This window comes from Arabidopsis thaliana, chromosome 3 (assembly GCF_000001735.4).
Source record: "Arabidopsis thaliana chromosome 3, partial sequence".
Taxonomy (NCBI): domain Eukaryota; kingdom Viridiplantae; phylum Streptophyta; class Magnoliopsida; order Brassicales; family Brassicaceae; genus Arabidopsis; species Arabidopsis thaliana.
Window position 1 is genome coordinate 11,278,042 of NC_003074.8, and position 17,975 is coordinate 11,296,016.

The 17,975-nt window shown below is 33.8% G+C and overlaps 5 protein-coding genes across 8 annotated transcripts; 3 read left to right on the forward strand and 2 right to left on the reverse strand.

Moving 5' to 3' along the window:
- Positions 1 to 333: 333 nt before the first annotated feature.
- P1R3 (uncharacterized protein) lies at positions 334 to 1,173 on the forward strand. The gene has a single exon (NM_113862.3). It carries the CDS (start codon positions 611 to 613, stop codon positions 914 to 916), a length of 306 nt encoding a protein of 101 aa, NP_566848.1. The 5' UTR covers positions 334 to 610; the 3' UTR covers positions 917 to 1,173.
- Positions 1,174 to 2,109: 936 nt separating this feature from the next.
- On the forward strand, positions 2,110 to 4,117 carry AT3G29375 (XH domain-containing protein; the record flags this gene model as incomplete). Of its 3 annotated transcripts, NM_113863.2 has the most annotated exons (6): positions 2,110 to 2,220; positions 2,411 to 2,558; positions 2,731 to 2,876; positions 2,961 to 3,179; positions 3,257 to 3,454; positions 3,543 to 3,853. In NM_113863.2, the coding sequence occupies 6 exons, from the start codon at positions 2,110 to 2,112 to the stop codon at positions 3,786 to 3,788; spliced, it is 1,068 nt and encodes a 355-aa protein (NP_566849.2). In that variant the 3' UTR covers positions 3,789 to 3,853. The 3 variants fall into 3 exon arrangements, with proteins under 3 accessions (NP_566849.2, NP_001326584.1, NP_001190001.1); NM_001339022.1 differs by lacking the exon at positions 2,110 to 2,220 and having other exon boundaries at positions 2,278 to 2,558; positions 3,543 to 4,117; NM_001203072.2 differs by lacking the exon at positions 2,110 to 2,220 and having other exon boundaries at positions 2,284 to 2,558; positions 3,257 to 3,853.
- A 248-nt stretch (positions 4,118 to 4,365) lies between these two features.
- Positions 4,366 to 5,483, reverse strand: pBRP2 (Cyclin-like family protein; the record flags this gene model as incomplete). Its single annotated transcript, NM_113864.1, has 2 exons — positions 4,366 to 4,535; positions 4,643 to 5,483. The coding sequence occupies 2 exons, from the start codon at positions 5,481 to 5,483 to the stop codon at positions 4,366 to 4,368; spliced, it is 1,011 nt and encodes a 336-aa protein (NP_189584.1).
- An 870-nt stretch (positions 5,484 to 6,353) lies between these two features.
- Positions 6,354 to 7,361, reverse strand: AT3G29385 (dentin sialophosphoprotein-like protein; the record flags this gene model as incomplete). The annotated part of the gene is made up of 5 exons (NM_148764.1): positions 6,354 to 6,546; positions 6,628 to 6,729; positions 6,807 to 7,018; positions 7,116 to 7,164; positions 7,261 to 7,361. 5 exons carry the CDS (start codon positions 7,359 to 7,361, stop codon positions 6,354 to 6,356), a joined length of 657 nt encoding a protein of 218 aa, NP_683606.1.
- A 4,092-nt stretch (positions 7,362 to 11,453) lies between these two features.
- RIK (RS2-interacting KH protein) lies at positions 11,454 to 16,733 on the forward strand. Of its 2 annotated transcripts, NM_113865.4 has the most exons (12): positions 11,572 to 11,713; positions 12,238 to 12,394; positions 12,801 to 12,902; positions 12,975 to 13,009; positions 13,089 to 13,164; positions 13,321 to 13,443; positions 13,516 to 13,593; positions 13,854 to 13,947; positions 14,064 to 14,181; positions 14,295 to 14,787; positions 15,992 to 16,289; positions 16,401 to 16,733. In NM_113865.4, the coding sequence occupies exons 1-12, from the start codon at positions 11,634 to 11,636 to the stop codon at positions 16,481 to 16,483; spliced, it is 1,737 nt and encodes a 578-aa protein (NP_566850.3). In that variant the 5' UTR covers positions 11,572 to 11,633; the 3' UTR covers positions 16,484 to 16,733. The 2 variants fall into 2 exon arrangements, with proteins under 2 accessions (NP_001326115.1, NP_566850.3); NM_001339023.1 differs by having other exon boundaries at positions 11,454 to 11,713; positions 14,295 to 16,289.
- Positions 16,734 to 17,975: the final 1,242 nt, after the last annotated feature.

Genomic DNA, 17,975 nt, shown 5'->3' on the forward strand with positions numbered 1-17,975 from the left:
CTTGACATTTTTAATATTAAAAAAATAACAAAAAATTCAATATATAAATAACATCCTAAATCTATGTTTTGGTAGAAAACAAGTTCTAAAGTTCACATTTGGACAGTGGTTAGTACTTGGTAATCAAAATATTTGTTTAAGAATCTTGACTACTTACTTAGTCTAAACCCTAACGTACATGGTTAGACATATTAGACACAATTCTATTCTATAGCTTCTTAACAAACGTTTAGCATAATCCGAAATTGGTTTTACCAATATTTATTACCGTACGTGTGTTTTTTTCTGTAAGAAAGGAAAAAAAGCCAACTCATGATTCTTCTGATATTGCATGTAATATATTTGCCAAATAAGCTTACGACACAAACACAATGACACTATGACAGTAAGATATCATTTCAAAATACGGATATACCCCCAAATTGGTGGCAATGACAAAGAAAAAAAGAGTTCTTCACAGTGGCACATTCGTAATACATATGAACTTTGGTGGTTGTTTCGTAATATAGATCGTACTTAAAACCTCTAAACACCGTTCTCTTTATTTGCCATCTTCTTCATTATCATCATCTCCATCTCTCTCTCTCTCTCTCTCATTTTCTTGAAAAAGATGAGAACCTTAAAGACTCAGACCACAAGGGGAAGAAGAAGAGCAAATGTGTCGTCACGTACGAGAGTTTTACACACGTGCTGTGGAAATGGTAGTAGCGACGGAGGGAAGACGGTGATGGAGAAGCTTCTTGCGTTAAAGAGCCTTCTTCCTCCACCGGTGAATGTCGGTGGTGGAGAGACGGAGGAGCTGTTTCAAGAGACGGCGGAGTATATCGTGAAGCTTAGAACACAAGTCGTGGTGTTGAAGAAACTGATTGAGATTTACGATAACTCTTCTGATCAGAAGAAAGATGTTGTTTTATAATGTTCATTTATATTTTCTTTAATTTAAATTATTTCAGGTTTTTCTGTTTTTTTTTGTTATAAACTTATAATTATTATATTGTGATCCGTAATGGTTTTAGGTTGTCCATGTCTTTAATGTATTGGTTTAAAGGAAAAAGTATTGATGATTGATAACTTTCTTTTCTTTGTTCTAGTCACACGTAGTCTAGGTGTTCTGCAGTAGTATTAATAAGTTTATTTTTTTTTGGTTAATCTTCTTGCATTCTTTTGTTTTTAATGGGACCATTAATCACAATTGTGAAACAACAATAGAACCGGAGTTTAGAGTTCTATAAAAAGGAATACCCAAACATCTCTGGTCTAGTGGTGGGAGAACCTTTGGTTTATGGTAAAATTCTTAGACCCGAATTCGATCCTCTTTAAAAACAAAAATCACATTTGTCTAAAAAGTCTAGTCGAAACTGTAGGCGGTCTAACTATCCAGTAGCATTAACTGAAAATTATTACAAATTCGAAATAGACAGAATAGTGGTCTTTCGTGGAGAAGTCCAATCTGAAGCACTTTGGTGCGTTTATACCGGAACTTGCCGGATTAACCGATATGGTTTATCAAAAAAAAAAAAAAAATAGAACCGGAGTTAAGAGTTCTATAAAAAGCAGAGTTAGACTTGCGAGGAAGTAGTTTCTTCATTCTTGGAACCACAACATTAGAAAAGCAAAATAATTATGATCCATGTTTAATTTTTGAAATATGGAAGCTACATGTATTTTTTTAAAAAATCTTTTTTCTCTTCAGGATCATTAAATACACTAATTTCTATGGCAGTATCTTAGAATTAGGGAAGGTCATGTCTTGCGGAACAAATCTTACAAATAACCCTATCGAATAATTCTGAAAAGATTCTTAACTAGGAACTAGGAAGCATTTTCTTTTGAAATCCGGTTGTTTATTTCGATCACGCCATAAATGATTGCATGAGCCACAACAAAAGAGAGAGTCATCACACAGTTTTGTTATAATTTTATGACATGGCTATAGATGTCCTTCGTGGAACTCATAATTAAAGATTTCGTTGAAACTGTTTCTATATACTTAAGAATTTTGGTATTTGAAATTTTATACATATAAAGTTATCAATATGATGAGAGAAAAGAATCCAATCATTAACCTATACACATATGATAGTGTCGAATTGTTGTTTCTGTCCTTAAATGTCTCCTCCATTTCCAAAGTCTTGGGAAACGAAGAAACAGAAAACAAAAGTCGTCTCTTGGTTTCCATGTATGTACTTATTGGGCTTATTATTGGGCTGGGCCGAAATGGTTTGCAACTTACATGTTTCATCTTCCTTTTTCTATTTGTATCCTTTCATTTGCCGAGAGAACTTCAAACGCCGGCGAAGAAGTGTCAACACTCCGGTGAGAGAGAGAGATAACCTGCAATGTCGGAAGTTTCCGTTTGGCCTATCTAACTCCGGTGGAAGTTTTCCTCCCGCCATCGTGTCCTCGCCAGCTTTCTCCTTCAATCAATCCTACTTCCTCCGCAACTCCATCATTTGAATTCGGAACCGTTCCTTCGTCTCCATCGACCGCTCCTTCTACATCCCTCCTTTTCGGATCCTCACCGTCCATCTTTGGAGCCACCGGTTCGTCACCATCCAGTAAGTTTTGTATAGGATATGAATTTAGAGAACTTATTTATTAGGATTAGATGCTTTGGTTTGCATTATCTGAGTATAGTGTATGACATGAATCCATAGCTCTCTTAGAGATATTGATTGATGTGACTCAAGCTATGGAGTTTTCTTATGAAAGAAGTATATTGTTGTTCAGGTCTTCCATCTTCTGCTTCAACCACTACTCATGCTACTAGTTCTGTTACTACAACACAGCCATCTCTTGGTGTCGCTTCGAGTAGTGGCACAGCGATTGGTTCTCCGAATATGCCATCTGAAATAACTGAGGAAATTGTAAAGGAGGTAGAGATATTTGCTCTCTTTTGCATTTAGCTTTTATGGTATGTTTTGTATAATATGGTAATGTTTTTCTTTTGGTGTTTGAAGATTATTCTCGTGGAGGGGAATAATGAGTCACAAGAGCATAAATGGAGATCCATGAAACAGGAAAATGAAGAGCTCAAAAAAAGATTGAGGGTGATGAAAGAGGAGCTAGAGGATAAGGATTCTGAGTTAGAACAACGAGAAGGTTTGATTAATGCCCTCTTGGTGAAAGAACGCTATGCCAATGATGAGATACTTGAAGCACAGAAACTGTTGATCAGTGTATGTATAGAAATGATAAGTGTGTTCTTGACTGATTTGCTTTTTGTGGGTTTCACAACTCTGTTTTTTTGCTGCAGCAAATGAGAGATTTAACGGATGATAGAACGACGATCAGAGTAAAGAGGATGGGACATCTTGATGTAGAGCCCTTCGTAAAAGCAAGTAAGCGGAGATTAACTGGCAACGACACTGAGGTTTACGCGGAATGGGAAGAAAACCTCAGGGATCCTCATTGGCAACCATTCAAACGGGTGGAGACTGGAAACATAGTGAAGGTTTGTTATCTATGTCATCGAGATTCTTTCTCATCGTCTATATCCCATTTGATTAGTCTTGTTTCTGGTGAATGGTGATCTTATGCAGGAAGTGGTGGATGAAGAAGATGAGAAACTTAAGAATCTCAGAGAAGAGTGGGGAGAAGAGGTGATGAACGCAGTAAAGACGGCTCTCGAAGAAGTTAACGAGTTTAACCCAAGTGGCCGACATGTAGTCCCAACACTGTGGAATTCCGAACAAGGAAGAGTAGCTACATTGAGAGAAGTGATTGCTCACATGACACATGAGATCAAAACTCTTAAACGGAAAAAGAATCTGAAACACCGTAAGTAATGAAAGCTCTCTTGTCATTCGTGTTTCTCATTTTGTATATCGAAGCTAAGTAATCTAAACCCTTAGGGTTGGTTCTTTACTTTTGAATGAATGTTTGGTGTATTCTTACTAATTTCGTAACGTTTTTCATATGGTTGGTTTGGTATAATTTGTACTATGTTAGCAACAACAACTATGGTTTTTGTGGATGCGAGATCTGCATTCGATATTCTGAGAATTTGGTCTAGCTTTTTATTGTAAGAGCTAAGCGAAGATAAAGTTTGGAAGAACCGAAACCTTTATCTCCACCTTGTCCTTCGAACAACTTTAGAGGAGAATGAACAGTGGCTACCAAAACATTCCTCACAGTGAACATTGATACAGTAGAGATTTTGTTTTCCCACATTGTTTACTCTGAATTTATTTGATGTCTATTCGGCCCATACCATAAAATGCAGTATATCATAAAGAAGATTTTACATAAGATGTCTAAAATATACTTCCATAAAGCCAACGACTTTACATATATGTATGTAATGCATCAGAAACGAGACTACAACAATCCCAAAGCTTCTTCTTTTCACAGGTAGTGACTTCCTTATACTGAAAATTTTGCAGAATCCCAGGACGTGATGACACCATCTAACCTTTTGATGATGTCTGATTCACAAGCATACCAGTTAGGTATAATCTTCAAGGCGTACGGGTACATATCTTTAACCGAGTTCTTGATCGTATTCTCCACAACTTCCGCAACGATGCCAATTTCTGCAAAACACAACAGTCCTCAGCACAATTACTTAGATTTAACAACTAAAGAGACAGTAAGCCCTAACTTTGTAGCGGAAGCAAAGAAAGAAGAATAATTCAGTTACCTCTAATAGGTTTCCTGTTGGTCTGAGATATATGAGAGATCATGAAGATAATTGCTGCAAGAACTGACTTAGGGTTTCTCCGGATATCGAAATTCTCTGCTTTCTCAACCGCTTCTGGAATCGCCATTATCTCTCTTTGACTTATATCAAGTTTGGAACAGAACCGGCGAACGAGTTCTCCGGTGTTGATAATCGCTTGAGAAGCAGACACGGAGGTTTGATGTGACTCAAGAACACGCTTTATCACCAGACTCTCTTTCCGGATATCCTTCTTGTCCACACCATTGGCAACCTCAGCGATCTCTTTCAATGTCCTCGAGAGTTGCAGTTCACGACAAGCCGTTGAAACAGAGGCTGCACATATAGCGTTTAGCTTCTTCCCTCTACGTAATTTGGTGTTAGCGTGACCATCATATTTGGAGACAATCTCACAAGCCCTAGAGTTGATTACGATATCTAGGTCTAGTGCATCGGTCATTCTCTGTATTTCTTCGAAGGCTTGCTTGATTAGGTCTTCTTCATGGTTCTTGACTTGATTATGTGCACGGAACAAAGTGGAGATGTCATCTTTGGACAGAACAGAGGAAGCGGTTTCTTTAGGTTTCTCGATGATGGTGACAAGATCGCCTGATTTGAGAAAAGGGTTTGTCGCAGCACCAACACGGTTTGGGTCTCTGTCACTGTGATTGTCGTCGGATGCGAAAGTTCTCCATTCCTGAGAGTATTCGATGATGTGAGCTTCGAGGACAAGGCCACACTCCGAACAGATGGTGTCACCGCTACTGTGATCAACCACCATTATGGTTGGTCTCTTGCAGTCCAAGCAGGTCTCTTCTTCCATTAACATATTTTTAGGGTTTCTTTCTTCTTCGTAAATTGTTTTCAGAGTTGATTTGTTGATTTGTTACCCAAAGGCCAAAGCAGAGTATTTATAGAGGATGCGAGTAAGGTAATTCTTTTTTTTCTAATAGGATTTTGATGGTTTTACAGTGTTACAATTTTACTATTAGGAAAAGTAAAGTTTCTTTTTTATTTTATGAAGTATAATTATTTCAACGGAAATTAATTAGTTACCTTTTTTCAATTGTTTGGTTATATAAAAAACAAATATTTTTATACCGAGACGAGCTGTTGCCCAGTGGTAAATCTTCTAGGTACATGTGTTAGCTTCGAGGCACATCGGAAGAAATCTCTTCTTCAAAAAAATAAATTTAACCTGCTGTGGGTCTTCTTTCTGGGAGATGTAGCGCATTTGGGTTTGAGATTCGAGATATTCACACATAAAAAAAACAAATATTTTGTAACCATAAAATTTATACATTTATAAATTTTAACTTAATGAACTGTATGTTATTGTTCCTATATTATTAAACGGTTAAATTCAAATATAGCAATTATACACTAAATAATATATAGATATAAACGTTGTACATTTATAAAATACAACAAATTAAATCATGTATATTTTCAATCTACTAAACAAATTAAAATTTCATTAAAAAAAAAAAATTATAGTCCCGCGATGTACCACAATTTAAAATCTAGTATGTTACATAAGATTATTGTTATTTACATATAATATATAGTGGAGATATGTGACAGAGATACAGTGAAAACTATATCCTAAAGCTTATTTTTCTGATTCCCTTAAGATTCTCCGATGGATATACACATCAAAACTATCTTTTCTTACCCAAATAATCTGATATGATCACAGAGGAAGACAATGTAGTGGCTCTGGTAGGTTCATTGGCATTTGTATCGCAACAGCGTATTTATGCGGAATAAGTCTTTTAAAGGTCTTTGCGCGGTTATGAAACTTGCCGAGATGGTTTATCATAGAGAATCTTTCGAGGTCTTGGATTTCAAAGATGATGTCTAATATTGATGTAGTCCTCTCTAAACTGCATAGACAATTTGAAAGAGAAATGTATTCTTAAGAAACATTATCTCTCAAAAACAATTTATGACTGATCCATCCATACCTTTGGAAGTTGCTTTCAAGCTTCTGTATTTTCTCATTGAAAGCATTGACAAGTAAAGAATGTTGCTGATCTTGATTACTAGCTGTCTTCGAAGTTTGACGACTGCACGAAAACTCTTTTTAGGTAAGTGAGAAAAGCTTAAGAAAGTGAAATCAAACTAAAACCATAATGGAACTCACTTTATGCTCTTATCCAAATCCGAGCGACATTTTAGAGAACATGAATTAGCGAGGTTGATTCTCGACACATAGTAAAGCACGATTTCGTAGTTAAGAGCTGCGTTGTCGCCCAAGAAAACAAACGTTGGTGCTGGTTGGAGAAGCTGTTGCATAAGATGTGTAGATGAAAGAAGCCTTCTCTTTGATGGAGATATCGCCTCATTTGTATCGACCTTAGTTATCATAAGGCGGTAACAACAACAAAATCAAATATCCATGTGAAGATCGACATGGAAAATTACTTAATGATAAATATAAGAGTATTGAAACCTTCTCACTTAGTGTATTTGTCGCAAGGTTCCATTCTTGTTCAGCAATTCTATAGAGAGCAAATGTTTAAACGTCAAATATGGCGAAAACAATATAACATAATCATCATCTTGAATGTGGTATTAAATTGGTCTGACGAAATGACCTGATGTTGTGACATAACTCTGAACCTTGTAGATATACTTTGTGCCATGGTGATTGTAAAAAGGTTGAACTCTTACGCTTCTTCCGTGTTGATAAAACCATGTTTTGGTTCAGAGTGTTTGATTTGGTCAGTCCAGAGTTAGACTTACAAGTATAATTGTATATCCCTTGCATTTTCGGATTATTTTCCGCCTTCGAATACCCTGCATTACACAATAAATGGCCAACAATTTCAGAATTTTGGCGGACATAGTTGGAAGATAAAGAAAATATCTTCTAAAGAACATTTCATAATCCTTATTGTTATCATTCCAACGATACAGTATCTTCTACACTATATTTTGTCACATAATTGAAAGTCTACAAGTAAATATATATATATATATATATATATATATATATATATATTTATGTCACCAAACTTTAAACAAGCTAAAGAAGATTTACTTATATACATATATGTAGCTTTCGATGGTTCCAAACAGAACAAAAACAAACATTATACAAAAAAATGCTTTGTTACTCAAATAGTGAATGCATGCAAATACTGTGAAGACAAAATATAAAGTTCTTATGAACATCTGAAATATATCAGAGTCTAAAAATGACACATTTCCAGAAATTTTTAAAAAATTGAGAGAAATTAAAGAAACAAGCAAACAATAGCTAATAACAATATCCAGAAAAAGGCAGTGGCATTTACCTATGAAGAGCATGATTATAAAATTTGGGGAAATTTCAGTTTCTTTCAGTCATAAGTTTTCTGGGAAACTGAAGTAGAAAGTCTCTTGTTACGATCTGCAAGAAAATTCAGCATTTGAGAATGCATGCAGTAACTATGAAAAACGAAATTATCTTTTGTATGAACATGCAAAAAAATTTTAACATCTGAAAACAGATATCAGAGTAACAAAATTTGGAGAAAGAAAAAGATTTGGAGTAAAATTACCAAGAAGAGACAATTAAGAGAGGTAGAGGAGCACTATGATCGGTCGAGTAATGCCCAAGTCCCAACTATATTTTGGGCTCTAAACCCAACTATAGGCCAACACGTTTCGAAAAACGAAATGCAATTTAAAGAATATTTCAATCAACGAAACTATTTTACTTCTTTCTTTTGACATAAAAAAAACAAAAAAAGATTGCTTGAATAATAATTATAATTAGATTTTAACCGGCGGTACACCGCGGGACTACTTGTTTTATTAAAAAAAATTGAAAATATAATTTTTTTATAAATTATTTATATGTAACATATTGTTTTATATTTTATAAATATATAATTTTAATTTTGATATATTGTACAATCCCTTGATTTTATCATGGGATACACCATAAGTCGATTTTTAAATTATATATGTTTTTGTTAAAATTGTTTGTTTTGTTATATATTTTAAATTATATAACTGTATTTTAATTGTTAGTTATAGGATTTCACCCATTGTATACCGTCTCGTATTACTATAAACCCAAATCCGTCTTACCTCAGTGAAATTAAATATATTTAATGGATTTTACCAGTGGTATACTGTCTCATATTACTATCGATCCAAACCCGTCCTACCATCTAACCCCGTTCAGTAAAATTAAACATTATTTTATTATTTTTGTTTTAATAATACTTTAATTTTAAAAATATATAATTCATATCAATTTAAATTTTTTATTTAAATGCTTATTTAATTGTTATAAAGTTCATATATTATAATATTCTAAACCCGTCCTGCCATCTAATCCCGTTCGGTGAAATTAAATATTATTTTTTATTTTTCGTTTAAATAATATTTTTATTAAAAGATTTATAATTCAAATCAATTTAAAAGGTGTCTTTCAAATGGTTATTTAATTTTTATAGATTTCTCATTTTATAAATATTCTAAACATTTTTTCCTATAAATATTATAAACGTTTAATTAAATAACTACAATATTTACCTTTTAATAAAGTATAATATTAATAATATTGTGAATGATTATGTGTAGCTAATTTTAAGAAATTTGATTTGAAGTTTTTTGTTTGGATTAAATTTGAATGATAACGTGATTGATATTTTAAATCAAGAATTAAAAATCAAATCAAATAATTAAGAATTTAATGCCAATGGCATGCCATTGTAAATAAGTTCCAACTATACGATTTATTTTACAAAATGGCTGCAAAAATGTATATGTAGATTTAATTACAGTTTTTGAATTGTCTAGTCATGATGTAAACTCTTAAATTTAATTAAAGACAAAATTGTGTTGTCTTTAAAAGAGAGTATGTTTCAGAAAATAAAAATAATATATGTTACGTTCTTATAAATGATAAACATAAATTAGATATGATATAGAAATATTTAAGGTTAATTTAAAAGATATTATCATGATTATAGAAAATATTGGTAGGAATAAATAACGAGCCTAATTTCAACCAACTATATTACATTGAGACTTGAAGCTACGATTTTTTGAAACCAGTATGAATCTCCATAATTTCGTTTTCTACAATTCTTATATAATTCATATTTGATTTTGATTACACTGTTTTAAATTTTATTCCAAAATAATGTTTTCTACAATCTTGGTAAGATTCATGTTCACTTTCGATGTTCATTGTATGTAACGTTATTTATGATATTTATTATTATTTAGACTATGATATGTGATGCATAAATAAAATTCCGTGGAATTTAGATTCGATTTTGGTATTTTATAGTTATAATGATTGGATTCATATTCGATTTGATTATGTATTATGATATTGTAATTTGAATATGATATAATTGTATATTGTGTGTACTGAATTTTGATTGCGGTGTTCACTGTGTTTGATTTTTCTTTATCCATTCTATATCAATATTCAATACATTTTGTCCTTTGTTTTTTTTGGTCGAAAATATATTACGTCTTTATGATTTACTTCTACGATTTCTTAAACGAGTATACATCTTCAAAACATTTGTTCTTCATAACTTTGTAGTAAGAACCTAACCTTATTGTTGAAAAAAAAATTTCATATGCGCTTACTGATACCCAAATCATAAGAGATCAAGCAAACATATCAGATTTCTGTTCTTGGTGGTTCAGTGATATATGTCAAATTAAATCTAAGACCACTCTCTCAAATCTCTCTTAATATAACACTTAAGGATCGATTTCTACAAAGTTTTTTATTCAAACATAAAATTATTTATCTCATAATTAAGCAAAACCAAATGAGTAAATTAAAAACAAAAAAAATAGATTAAATTGATTGTAAATTCAGATGATTAAAACGTCATATTTAGGAAAGTTCTCAAGAAATAGATAAACAGTAGATTTACCAATTAGATAGGATTATTAGCAACTGTTTTAGAACTCAAATCACAAAAGTATAACTTTGTTCGTAACTTATGTTTCAATGAAATCATTTAGTTCTTTGATTTTTCAACTTTATCTTAGATTTCGAATTTTTGTTCTATTTTAAGTCCAAAAACAAGAAAAGCCTTTTTAAAATTAAAAAAAATAAATATTGACGGCAGGACCAAAACGAAGTTGTAGTTGAAGGAGTTCAAGGAGGAGTTGCTGAAAACAAAAATGAGGTTGCAGCTGAATGAGCTCATTTCCATGAGATTCACATTGCTGATATATGGGCAAATGACAACTGGTTGTTTTACTATGATGGAGTTGATATGCTACAATGGTGCTACTAGTGTCAGTATACTTCAGCCTCGTGTGTTGGAAGGAAACACTATTAAAGCTGCACAAATAGTTATATATGTGTTTGCATGCTTATAGTTTTAAACTTGTATTATTTCATATTAACTAAAATCTTAAATTAATTGACGAGTGCACAAAATGTTCAACTTGTTAGAAGTGTTATGAGTTAGTTTTAGTAATTTACTACTGAACCACTAGAAAGTTTTAATAGTTTTTTACGGACAAAATTTATAATATGATCGATATCACGGAAACTACTATCGACCATTCTACCGGATAAGTGATTAAGAAAGTATTATCTGAAATTATTTTAATAATTAAAAATAAATCCAATTACCAAAAACATTAAAAATATTTTTAAGCTAATTATCTCCTAAAATAATAATCCATATGCTCAACATTTTTTTACATGCACCTCTCATTTTTCACTTTCTCAATAAAACTCCAAAATTATTTTTATTTATAAATAAATCCCAACTCTTTCCTATCTATCAAATTAACCCAATTTTAGTTTAGAGAGCCCAAAATTTCTAATGAGACCCAAAGTTTCTCAATTTTCGTAAGGGCAAAAAAGAAAAGTTTTTAGACCGTCCGATTTTGAATCCTTTAATCTCTTCCAAGAATTCTGAATTCTTCTCTTCGTAGTCTTTGAATCCTAAAGTAACAATCTTTCGTTTCAGAGCACGTCTGTAAGATGACAGAGGACAACGATGAGGCTAGGGTTCCTCTCAGCGACTCGTCTACAACGAACGATGCTTCTCGAACGAGACAAAGGTATCAACTTTCATTGTTTAACCAAGCCAATTATCAGCTTCAATCTGATACATTTTTTCGTGAAATTGACATTGAGTTTTAACCATTCGATTCGTGCCCTTCTTTGGATTGTTACTTCAACTACTTCGATTTTGGTTTTGGAATCTCTTTTGTGAATAAAGCTTTTGGCTTTTTTGATTTTTGTCTCTGAATCCTCATGTTTAGGCTATGGTATGGTAATCTCTAGTCTCTTAATCAATTTTGAACTGATAGAGAATCTTATGAATTGTGAATAAAGATTGTGGCTTGTTTGCTTTTGGCTCTGAAACCTCATGTTAAGGCTCTATGCTCATCTTTCTAGTCTCTTAATCAATTTTGCTTCTTTAGTTTTTAACTGAGAAAATTCTATGAATTATGAATAAAGATTGTGGCTTTGTTTGGTTTTGGCTCTGTCCCTTATGTTTAGGCTATGTTCATCTCTAATTCCTAACCTGTTTGCATCTGTAGTTGTTAACTGATAGAGAATTTTATAATTTGGGTGGCAGGAGAAAGAGAAAGTGGGATAAGCCAGCGGAGCAACTTGTTGCGGCTGGAGTTGCGTTTCCTCAGTTACTTCCTTTAGGCAACACTATGAATGTTCCTTCTATGTCACCATTGCTCCAAACGCTTTCGGTGCCTCTAGCAGTTCCAAAAGTTAATCAAGTAAATGACTCTTACGCTCTTGCGGTGTTTGTTATACTTATTTTCGGGTCTAACCTTTTTCTCACTTAGCTATTGCATTATGTACTATGGTATAGATGATATGTCATGTTTTCATCTAGTTTGGTGTCTTGATGTATGTTCTTAGTGAATTGTAATACCTTCTTAAAATTGTTGCATCACTTGAATCATGTTGTCCCATGATTAGTAGTTTTACCATGTATTGGTCCAGTTCCCTCTGGTCATGTATGAGACTCCACAAGCACCCGAAATATACTGTGTTTGTGACTTTAACATTATTGCCTTTATACTGAACGAGCTGTTTTTCGTGGATACGTCTTTTGTCTCCTTTTATCCTGTAATTCAAACATGGTGATTCGTTGTAATTTTTCTTGCATGTGGTATCTAGCCTAAAATCCAGGATGAGGTGATCATAGCGCGAGAAATTGTTATCAACGATGCTGAGGCTTCTCTTAGGCACAGGCTTACCAAACGCTCAACTCAAGAAGATGTATGTGTAACTTTGCTATGCGTATTAGTTACACTTTTCCTATCTCTAGTTTAACTTCTATTCGTCGTGCAGATTCAGAGGTCTACCGGTGCTGTGGTGATTACTAGGTTTGTACAACATCCAACTCATGGAGAAGAAAGTCTTACAATAATCTTTCTAGATTCAATTGTTTAACTTCTTTTGTAGGGGCAAGTATCGTCCTCCAAATGCACCTCCTGATGGTGAAAAGCCATTATATCTTCACATATCTGCCGCTGCCCAGGTTTGTTATCCTTTTTGGCCTAAAGGATAGACTCTATAATATGGCAGAAAGTAAAACGTTTGTGGCTTAAAGAAATTCCCATATTCATATTTGAGAAGCTTTATTTGACCGCCTAGCTTTGAGATGTTGGCCTGGTTTTTACGTATGTTATTGCAGTTGCAGTTAAAAGAGACTACAGAACGTATCTTAGCAGTTGATCGTGCAGCAGCTATGATTGAGGAGATGATGAAACAGAAATCAATTTCACAGATCGGATCAGTTGGTTTACAGACGGTCAAGGTATATACTGCGTGACACTTCTTTTTTGTAGTTATGAAATTGGAACAGTAAGAAATTAAACCATATTTCCAGATGCTGAGCACATGCGTATATTTGGGTTTCGAAGCTGACCCATCATCTAATGTTGCTGCTCGTATTCGTGGGCCTAATGTGAGTCTTCCTTCAATATCTCCCCCCTTGCTTCTTTCTAATTTACACCAAAAGAATTGAATCTACAGTCTAATATCAATCAAGAGAAGGGTTAGCCATTTGGTGTTAGGTTTTCATCTTTGATTAATAGTTGCACTTTTTTTTATTTGTCTCAATCCATGAATTCGAGAGATTCTAATGTTGAAGCTCTCTCTGACATCTCCGTGCAATCGGGAGAGAACTTTTTTTGTGTTGGTGGTGGTTGGCTTTCGTACATGCAGGATCAGTATATAAATCACATTATGAATGAAACAGGAGCAACTGTTGTATTAAGAGGGCGTGGTTCAGGAAGCCTTGAGAATCAACATGGAGATGGTAATATTTCCTTCGTTTGTGTTTTTATTTGCCTACTTATGAAGGTGTTATTTACCTCAAGGTGGATGTATCTGAATGATATTGTTAATGTAAATCCCTTTAACGCATTATGGTAGAAGCACAGCTACCGCTGCATCTATTATTATCCGGCAGCAACCCAAAGAGCATCGACGATGCAAAACGTTTAGCTGAGAATCTTATGGATACAATCAGTGTAGAATTTGGGGCTTCAAGGTTAATTTTTCCTTCTATGTCTTCTATATTATATTCAGAAGCATGTTCCTACATCTTTGTCATTTCATTTGCTGATCTGTAATTGTATTTGGTTTTGCTACAAAATGTTTCAGGGTTTCCTCAAGCAAGGTGTATGGTGCAGTACCACCACCACAGCAACTGATTTCTGGAGCTCCGGGTTCTGACCAGGAGAACCAAAATTTGATTTCAACGTATGGTTTGATGACATCGATACCCATCACAGCACCACCATACGCTGTTAGTTCGTTTCCAGTTACTCCAGCAACAAGTCTTTATCCTCAGTTTCCAGTAATGCAATCTCTAGGAATATCAAATGGTGGCCCCTCGCAGCCCGTGGCTGGAGGAACTAGCTATAGTGGGTATGCTGGAATATACCCTCAAGCCACACCATTGCAACAAGTTGCTCAAGTCCTTAAGCAATCAATTTCTCCTGTTATCTCTACTGTGCCCCCTACTATGTTGACAGCTACGTCCTTATCGATCCCAAGTGATAATGCAAGTAATGAAATGGAAAGGCGTCCACCCCGGAAGCGAAAGTTTCAGGAACTTCCAGCTGATTGTAAGGTTCCAGAAAAAGACAAACAGGTAAAAAACATTCTGTATCCGCGGTGATTTTGACGAAGAAATACATGGATTGAACCCTGGGGTCTTCCTTAACTAAGTAACCATGATAAAAATTTGTGCTTAGGGTTGTTTGTAAATAACTGGGGTCTTCCATAAGTAAGTAACAATGAGAAAACTTGTGCTTAGGGTTGTTTGAAATAAAATTTTGCCAGTATTGTCAGGTAAGTGTTTTTCATAGACAAATGATTAAATACTTTGGGTAGAATGAGAAAAGGTAAAGTTTTTTGCTACCCTCACTAGGCTTAGCATGCATCTTCTTAAGCATGTCATATGTGCACATCTGCGTCTAACAGTATTAAACCTGTTTATGAAATATTTTTACTGGGGATTCAAAATATATCATGAGATTGTAATGAGGATCATGAAAATTCATGGTTTCTAATACTTTCTTTCAGTTTCCGTGTCATGTATTTTATCTTGTGCTGATTTTTTCCCCTTACTATTCCAGGTATTTTTCTGAACTTCTAAGAAGCTAACTAGCTGATTCTGGACCCGTGGGCCATTGGTTTGCATTTTTCACAGGGTATTTTTGATATTGGAGGCACCATGTGGTTTGGAGTCATTTTCGCTTCAACTTGGCGATCAGAATCAAATTTTATTCAGACTTTTAACGACTTGTCGTGTCCCTTGTGTGCATTGCATAATCTAGTGTATCTGCACTTTAGTACCTTGCATTTAAGTTGGCATTACTGACATCTACTATTACCCTTATCCATTGTGTAATAGCCTCATTCTTTTCCGTAGATGGAATTCTGTGCTTGATATAGCAGTCACATGTCTCTTAATGCATGTAGTTAGAGAGAATAATTAACATTTGATTGACCAGTATAAACATATCTTAGGCTGTCGTTAGTACCGAGCAGCTATGTATCTTCTGATCTTGTAGGATATTAGTGAGCTTGTGACTGTTTGAATGAAAATGTTTGTTTGAATTAATTTTGGGCATGAATGTTCTTGTAAATGTTTACATTTACCAAACTCGTCTCCATGATTTAGCATTCGGGTACATTTTTCTTGGATTTGAAAGTGTTCACATTACTCTCTAGGCTTTTAGGAATACCATCTGTTCATAGTTTATATATATGCAGTCACTTTTATCCGCCAAAACGTCTAACTGTTGTAGTGTATATGCCGATGAATGTTTTAATTCTATCATATGTTGCAGCAATCGGAGTTAGCAATGACAGGTGATGTTACTCCATCAGCAAATAGAGTGCGGTCGCCGCCTTCACCAAGATCTGTAATGCCTCCTCCTCCACCAAAGACCATCGCACCACCGCCTTCTAAGACCATGTCTCCTCCATCATCAAAAAGCATGCTTCCTCCACCACCACGTTCTAAGACCATGTCTCCTCTATCATCAAAAAGCATGCTTCCTCCACCACCGCGATTTACACTGACAACTCAACGTTCAAGATTACAGGACAACCACATCAGTGTAAAGAAACCAAATCCAGTTCCAGGTTTGTTAGAATCATAATCAATCCTTGGAAAACTCACCAACAACAAATAACGTTAACTTGGCATAACCTAGCACCAGACTTATAATGATCAGTGCCTCCCTAATCTTGCAGATACGTTAATAAAGCTGATGGAATATGGAGACGATGAAGACGATGATGACGATCCTGATGAGCCATTGACAACTAGATCGTGACAGTGTATTAGATTACAGAACCTTCTTATCTGGCAACAAAATGTCAATTTGTGTTTGTAACAATAGAAAGAAATGTTGGTCTCTTACTGATTTGGAACTTCATTGCCTAAGGCTATTAGTTAAATATTTAAGACATTAGCTACTTGTTTTGCAAGGCACTGCTCGTTTTGTTGTATTTCTTATCATTAATACATAATGGTTAACCAATTCCTAGTTATACATTCCTATAATTATATTTGGGAAAAAACCCGAAAAAATCTCGATCTAATTTTAATTTGCCCGTTTGATATCTCTATTATTAAATTTGCTCGAAAAATATATAAGTTAATTTTTATGTCTATTAAAAACATTTGTTTTTAATTTTTTTTTTGCTAAAATCAGATATCCAAGTTAACGGCCATTAACAGTGGTAACAGAATCCTTAACTGCAGTTAAAACTTAATCGTATGGTATTTACGATTTATATACAATTGCTTTTCTATAGTTTTAAATATAACCGTATGATATTTACTATTTATATACAATTGATTTTCTATGATATTAAACGGATAAATAAAAATTAGATGAAAGTTTTTTTTGGATTTTTCCCAATTATATTTGGATTCTATAATAATCACTTACAAATTCTAAATATCTTTGAGTACTTTTTCCTAAACAATAACGTCTTGTGAATATATTTTTTTTGTTTTTTTGTAGATTATCTTTAGGGTGAATTAGCTAAATAACCAATTCCTGGAAAGATACTAAACCCTAAGATAATAATCAATTAAATATTTTTTGATGGAAGGATACTAAACCCTAAGATAATATATAGGGAATCCAAGAGTTTTAATCTAAAACAATGATTAAATCACTTAACATCCTTAATCAAAACAAACAATTCATTTTAAAACGTATATAGTACAATGTATACGTAAATAGTATATTCACAAAATAGAATAGTATCTCTCAAAAATCTTCCAAAATCAAAATCGATTTATTGGCTATTTCCCTTTAGAATTTCCAACATCGTAAACCCTTTATCGCTTCTAGATCTAAGAAATCCATAACATGATCGTCAATTTGCTGTTCATAATTCTCAATTTTATTTTCCATGGATTTACAAATTAAAATTCTCATATGAACTTCGATGGGAAAGTGAAGATTAATTTGACATAATTGGCGAAAGGATTTCCCCGGATTTTTCTAGTATTCTCTGGCTGACGAAGAATAAATATAGTCAGAGTATTATTGCGCTAATGGTGTTGTTATAAAATAGAGTAAATCAGATTTGAGTGATCCTATCGACATTTAAGATTGATCCATATATAATTTTGACTTTTGTTCAGTTGATGGTGATGTATCTAAACAGGGGCGGATCTATGTGTATGGGAGGTGGGGCACGTGCCCTACACTAAATTATAAATATTAGCTTGTAAATTTAAGTAGTTTAAATGATTCAGCACAAATGGTTAAATGTTTTCAATATTTGTCCTTCCTTACACAAGTTCAA